Source organism: Myotis davidii, unplaced genomic scaffold (genome assembly GCF_000327345.1).
Source record: "Myotis davidii unplaced genomic scaffold, ASM32734v1 scaffold1094, whole genome shotgun sequence".
In the NCBI taxonomy this organism is placed as follows: Eukaryota; Metazoa; Chordata; class Mammalia; order Chiroptera; family Vespertilionidae; genus Myotis; species Myotis davidii.
The window spans coordinates 201744-208770 of NW_006285318.1; the positions used below are offsets into that span (position 1 = coordinate 201744).

General features: G+C 50.5%; 1 protein-coding gene across 5 annotated transcripts in view; it reads right to left on the bottom strand.

Moving 5' to 3' along the window:
• IQSEC2 (IQ motif and Sec7 domain 2) overlaps positions 1 to 7027 on the bottom strand; it is an 84175-nt gene that overhangs the window by 12111 nt on the left and 65037 nt on the right. For all 5 annotated transcript variants that reach the window (XM_015559038.1, XM_006779534.2, XM_015559040.1 and 2 more), the window contains 4 exons: positions 6243 to 6644; positions 3067 to 3962; positions 1594 to 1755; positions 1001 to 1123 (listed from right to left, as the gene is read on the bottom strand). In XM_015559038.1, coding sequence (XP_015414524.1) covers positions 1001 to 1123; positions 1594 to 1755; positions 3067 to 3962; positions 6243 to 6644 — 1583 coding nt within the window. The remainder of the gene's footprint in view (positions 1 to 1000; positions 1124 to 1593; positions 1756 to 3066; positions 3963 to 6242; positions 6645 to 7027) is intronic.

Here is a 7027-nt window from a genome sequence, read left to right on the forward strand (position 1 = left end):
TCACCTCTCTCAGCTTCATACATAAATACCCTACAGAGGGTCTATGTACATGTCCTATGTAGTCCTATCACAGTCCTGCAAGGTAGCTATTAGCAGCCCCATTTTACAAATGAAGTGACTGAGACCCCCAGTGGAAAGGTACCTTGCCCAAAGTAATAGAGCTGGTAAATGGGGAAGCCAGCATGAAAATCTATATCTTTCTGACTGCAAAGAAAACCTCCCATTAAGGGAAACAAATTCTCAACAACTCTCGTTCTCCTCTAAATACCTCCAAAGTGGTGGGGCCAGGATTTATACCCAGGTCTACCTGATCCCCGCAGCATTCATAGTAGACTATAAAAGTTAAGGGTCATGCCCTGGCTGGTGTGACTTGGTTGGTTGAAGTGTTGTCCAACCCGCAACCCCAGGTTGCGGGTTCCATCTCAATAGGGGAGTATACAGGAGGCAACTGATTGATGTTTCTCACATCTCTCTCTCTCTCCTCCCCTTCCTCTCTCTAAAATCAATAAAAACATATCCTTGGGTGATGGTTAAAAAAAGAGTTAAGAGACATGGAGTCAGACACACTGAAGTTCAAATCCTGGTTCCACTGTGTATTCACTATATGACTCTGGGCAAGTTTTTAACCTCTCTAAACTACTAATTTCTCATCTGCAAAACAGAAATAATAATAGAAACACCTACCTTACACGGTTGTTGTGAGCATTCAGTGAAATAATAATATAAAGTGCCCAGCTCAGCACCTGATACTTGGTAAGAGCTCAACAAACACTAGCTATTGTTGCTGATGTCATCACTTATGGGAGTCCCATGTCCCAGATGCCAAGCTAGATACTTTTTGCACATTACCTCTGATCCTCACAACTTAACTGCCCCACAAGGTAAGATTTATAATTGCCATTTTCTGATGAGGAAAGTATAAAGCTGAGAGGTGATCTGTAGACACACTATGCTGCCCCCCAAAATAGGGAAAGGTGGCTTTAGTGGGAAGCAGGTGCACCTGAAGGCTTCGATGAGTCGCTCCACTTTCTGGGCCTCACCCTGAACCCGGATATGGGATTGGAACTTCCGGAGTGCATCATCCAAATCCATGGAGGAGAAGTCCATCTCATCCACCACACAGCTGAGGAGCAAGGAGGGGGTGTGGCACTCTCAATTCCTCTGCACAAAACCTCTGACCCACCCTGGCCTGCTCAAATGGACCAACTCCTCCATTGATAGACATCCACAAAATATGGACCCATGGCCCAAGTAAGTACATGTGAGGGCAGAACATTTGAAATTGAATCCACCCCAGAAAATCAGGTCCAGACATGTGGCTACTAAGTTCTTTCCATTACGCACTCATTTCAGAGATGGGAAAACTGAGACCCAAAGACCATAGGAAAAGCGTGCCTTACCTGGGGCCACCCAGAAGCCTTTAGGAATAGGGCCAAGAGAGATCAGGCCTTTTTGGTGCAGAGGGTTATGGGATAAGAAAGGCCCATTCATCCCATTTTGCAAGTTTGAGCAGAAAGGACAGGTTGCCCCCCACCTCCAGCCCTCCTTTTCCAGGAATCCCTGGCCCAGCCTGCCCCATGCCAGGGTCCTCACTCCAATACGTCTCTGTTGAACTGCTTCTGCCGGTTCCCTAGGAATTCCCCTATCATCTGCCGGCTGAGGCCTTTCCGTTCCAGGATGAAATGAGCCACTCCCACCGGTGTGTCTGACAGGAAGCCCCGCTCAATCAGATACTGGATGCCCTTCTCTGGCTTCCTGTAGAAAGAAGGGAGGTAGATGAGATGACTGTCCTCCTAGAACTTGGCCCTCTGTCCCACTGCTTGAACTAATTGTGGGCCCAATCACGACCTCGGAGAACCAAGGAAGTCAAATACATAATTTGGTCCAATCCCTTCAGAAAACTGAGGCCACTTTCCCATTTCACAGTTTCAAAATTCCAAGGCATCCTCAACCCAACTTCCTCCTTCACTGGAGCCACACTACAATGGAAAAAAAATTAAAATTTAGTGAGAGCCTGCTCTACACCAGGAGCTTTGCTATTCCCAGCAGGCACTGAGGAGTCCTGGAAGAGGGCCCGAGCTCCAGGCTAAGCCCTCCTTTCCAAGGCCCAGGCCCACCTGTACAGGCATCACCCAGCCTCTGAGCGTTTCCATAGACATGGTGTTTCCTACTTCCCCCTGGGCCAACTCTGGGTCTGAACTATCCCACATTCAGAATCTCGGAGCCTTAAGACCTCATGAGGCTAAAATTGGAAGAGACCTTAGCGTGACAGGAGTCTCACACCCATCACTTACCATGCGTGACTTGGAACAATTCCCTTTGCTTCTTCAAGCCTCAGTTCCTTCTCTAAAAAATAGGGACACTCCCACCCAGATTGCCAAGTTATTCTGAGAACTAAATATAGGTGGTAGTGTCTAATAGGCTACACATGTAAGGCATTTATTTTCTAACTATTTTCAAATCAAATGTCACACTCACCCCTCACTCCTAAGGACCAGGCCCAGGACCAGGTATCTAGAAAGAGCTTGGTCCTGCTTACTGACTAGCCCAGCATTCCACCTTGCCCCACAGTGCCACAAATATACACACACTGCTAGTGGATAGATGGAAACACCGAAGCCCAAAGAAGGAACCCACCTGGCCCAGAGCTACACAGTGAGTCTGGCTAAAGTCAGGATAGAGTCCAAGTCTCCTGTTTCTCAGAGCAGGGCTCTTTATATACCACATTGGCTCCCCACCAAATAGGGGAGGCTGAGGACCCCAAGTTCAGAATCCATTCTATAGATAGCGAACTGGGGCCCAGAGAAGGGAGCATCTCACCCAAGATCACACAGCCAGTTAGAGGCAGTGCTAGGAGTAGAAGTGCCTCTGATGGGTGTGTTGGGGGACTCTCTCCTCTGCCACCCTGCTGCCAATCTTCTTCACTAAACAGCTGGGGAGAAACACCATCCACAAAATGCGAAGCTGGCAGAAGCAAATTACTGCTTGGAGTTCAGCCCCAGGGATTCAAAGTGCCTCGTGGCAGGGTAGGAAGGGGCAAGGGGGGCAGGAATAGGAAGCACATACTTATTGAAGAGGTTGAGGCCGATTCTGTAATGCCGCCTCTGCACCACGTCATTGTTGAAGGCTGGCGAGTCCCAGCTGTGCCTTGTCTCTCTCTGGTAAGTCTGCTTGCACAGGCTGGTGGCTGGAGGCTCCCTCAGGCTGTCCCTCGAAGAGGAGCCAGAGCTGCAGTTGATGGTCTCATTGGAATTGCTGGAGCTCTCCAGGCTCTCATTATCGCCACCATCAGAGTTCTCGCCTGCCGCCTCGCACTTCCCCAGCCTCCGAGCCCCAGCCACACCACTGGGCCCAGTGCCACTGTTGGGGGCTGGTGGCAGGGGCCCTGGTGGGGCTGGGGCTGGGCCCTCTGGGGCTGGGTAGTGGCGGTGTAGGATTGGGGCCCTGCCTGGTGGCCCTTTGTGCTTTAGGGTCCCATGGGGGCTGCAGCCATCGGCCTCATACACCAGCTGGCGGTGGACAGAGCCGCGATCTGAGCGGTCACTCAGGTCCACAGAGCTGTCACTAGGAGGCTCAATGGTGAGCAGGGGAAGGTGAGCGGCCCGCAGCCGGAAATCCCGACACTCCGAGCACCCAGGCCCCCTTCGAGGGCCTTCCTCACGGCTCCCATCTTCCCGGGTCCCTGGTGGCCCTGGTGGAGGAACTGGCGGGAGAGGGGCTGGTGCCCAGAACTCAGGCCGGCTCTGGGGTGGGGGCTCTGCGCTGGGCAGTCGTTCAGGGGATGGTGGGGGAATTGGGTCATCCAAGTAGAGGGGAAGGTCACTGAAGGATGTGGCTGAGCTGTCCTCTTGCTGTTCCTTCGACTCTCGCTTCTCCAGCTGGGCTGACCCTGTCTCCTCAGACATGGGCCCTGATGGGTGGCAGTTCAGGGCCTCATCAATGGATTCAGCCAGAGACTTTACCTGTGTTTGCGGGGAAAGGGGAGGAGGGACAGAAAGGGAAAGGAAGGGAAGATGAAGGGAGGGTTGGTGGGATGGAAGAAGGGTGGGAATGAGGGAGGAGGGGAAGGGAACAGGGAGAACTTTCTGGTTGGTCAGCCAAGAAAAGGGATTCCCCTCCCCCCACAGGTTCTCTGCAGTATATGAAATAATTCCCAGGGAGCCATTGTGAGCTCACAGGAGCTGGGACTCATGCCCACAAGCTCCCCTCTCAGATATTCCAGTACCTCCTCAATGTCCATGTAGACCCAAGTCAAATGCCACCCACTCTCATTCAATCCACATTTCTGCCTCTGCCATCCCCTGGGTGAACCAAAGCCCCAGCTTCCTCCAGGCTTCCAGAGCCCCCTGTCTCCTTCTACCTTAGGAAATCCATATGATTTAGCCTTGAAAAGCCAGACCATGGCTGGTAACTCTACCTCCCTGTGGTATTCAGCCTCTCAACAGGCCCCCAATGATTCCTGCCTCCTGGTATTCACACCCTTGTGTACCACACTGTCCTGGGGTTGGTCTGTGGGACTGATAGCATATGACAGAAGTGATGAGTGTCACTTCCGAGATTAGGTTATGAAAGACTACAGCTTCTGTCCTGAGTACGCCCGCTTGCTTGTGCTCTCTCTCCCTCAGACCCTTTGCACTGCAGGAAGCTATGGAGAGGCCCATGTAGCGAGAACCTGAACCCTCCTGCCAACAGCCAAGGGAGTGAGCTTGGAAGCAGGCCTCTCAGCCCCAGTCAAGTCTTCTGAGATCTCGACCCCACCTTAAGCTTGATTATAACCTTATGAGAGACCCTGAGTCATTTGCTATGCAGCAATAGGTAACTAATACACTTCCCCATTAGACTTGGATAACACTGAGAGCTGGGCCTAGGCCTGGTTCTTTGATCTACCTACCAGACTATGAACCTCTTCCCTCCACTCCCCCTTGAAGGATGGGTCCAGGCCTAGTTTCTGTCTTTCTAACTCAGCTCAACACATTTCTTGACACAGAAGAGATGTTCAATTAATGTTTGTTATATGAGTGATTCAGATTTTTCTTTAATACTTCTTTCTTTCCCTCTACCCACCCTACCCAACACACCCCCCTTCGCTAGCTCCAGAGAGGCATACCCAGGCTGATGACAGGGCCACATCACAGAGGTTAGAGCAGAGTGATTTCTTCTCTTATAAAGCTTCATTAATTCATTAAACAATTTACCTTCTTGTTTTTTAGGAAGGAAACTAACATGGACTTAGTAGCTACCACATACTAGGTGTTTCTATATATATTACCTAGCTGAACTGAATCTCTGAAACAACTCTAAAAGGAAAGTTTTACCTCTATTTCATTTGTCATGTTTCAGTGAGGTTAAACAGTTTGTCCAAAGTCCCACAGCTGGGAAATGGCAGAGCTGGAATGTGCACGTGAATAGCTGTGCTGACGTACCCAAGCCTAGAATGATGACCCACTACCCTCAGTGCCTGCTACATTCCTACCTTTCCAGGCTGTTGCTGATGCAATGCCTATGCAAGCAACACCCTGCCAACTAGCTCTAACTTGCTAAATGTTATTTGTCTGTTTTCTCAAAAAACCTTACTCTGATCCTCCCAGAAGAAAGTTTCTCCTCCCTCTTCTGGCTTCCCATGGTACTAGATGTGATCCTTTCTCATGGCTCTGAGCACACTCTATTTCCGAAGACAGTTGTGTGCCTGTGTGTCGGCCATTAGATCCTTGAGAGCTAATGGCTGGAAGATCTTTGGGAACAAGGACCCTGGTGGTTCAGCTGTCTCCCTCATGGTACCCAGCACAGAGCCTGGCCCATGGTAGTGTGAAGTAAGTGAAAGGGCGTGGGCTTTGGAACCAGACAGAGCTGAGTTCCAATTCAGATCGGAAAAGTCACTCCACCTCTCAGGGTCCCAGAGCCTCAGTTGCCTCCTCTGTGAAGTTGGGGTATCCCACCCATCTCACAGGTCATTATGAAGCACACACAGTAGGAGCTCATCACTGTTTGTTAGGCCTTAATTTGATAGCGCATCAAGTTCTTATGTGTTCTATAAACCCAGATTTTTAACTTGCTTGTTTTTACAATATAATTTTTTGTCTTGCCAATTCTTTCTCGTTCTTCTCACAGACCCTACTCATGGCAGCTAGTGGTTCTTAAATGCTTGTCGGGCCACATGTTTCAGTTTGAAGTATAGGTAAAAAGTCGGAGGAGTAGCCAGAGCACAGGGATAGGGAGGAAAGGCCCTTTTCAGGGATGCTGACCTGTTTGGAGAAGGAGTCCTCCAGCTCTGTGATGTCATTGGAAAACTCTCCTGATGTGGTGACTGAGCTTCCCCCACCATCGATGCCCCCTCCACAGGAGCCTGCATATGGGAGGCCCCGTTCAAGCAGGTGGCTCCGGGCACCAGCCATGGCACCCTCGTCCAGCGAGGCAGGCTTGCCCTCGAAGTACGCGGGGTTCTGGGCCTTCTCGTACTCCTCAAAGGAGAACTGCATCCGCATGTTGGAAAGGATGATCCGTCTGGACATGCGGCTTTCCGAAGCTGAGCTGCGGAGCCGCTCAAAGTTCTTGTTCATGCGGTACTGGCGGAAGGCTGTCTGGATGGTCCTGGCAGCCCTACGGCTCAAGAAGGAGCCCCCGTACTTCCTCTCCAGCATTTCCACCTGGCAAAGGAGGGTTGAGGGGAACAAGATCAGACTCACAAAAGCCTCATGTTCCTGGACCTCAACCACACCACTATGGAGACACAGCGAACTGCTTACAGCTGCCTGAAGGCACCAGGCTGCGCGTTCAGTACCCTTTCCACTCTAATCTCAGATACTGCTTGTCACATGGGACTGGGCTGTGGTTTTCTTTTATTATTTACAAGAAGTAGACAGTCAGTATACCAAAAAGTTAGAAAAAAACAGAGAAGCCCAAAATGGAAGGAATAAAGAAGGAAGGGAGGGAGGGAGGGAAGGGAAAGGAAGGGGAAGGAAGGAAGGAAAGGAAAGAGAAGGGAAGGGAAGGAAAAGAAAGAGAAGGGAAGGGAATGAAGGAAAGGAAA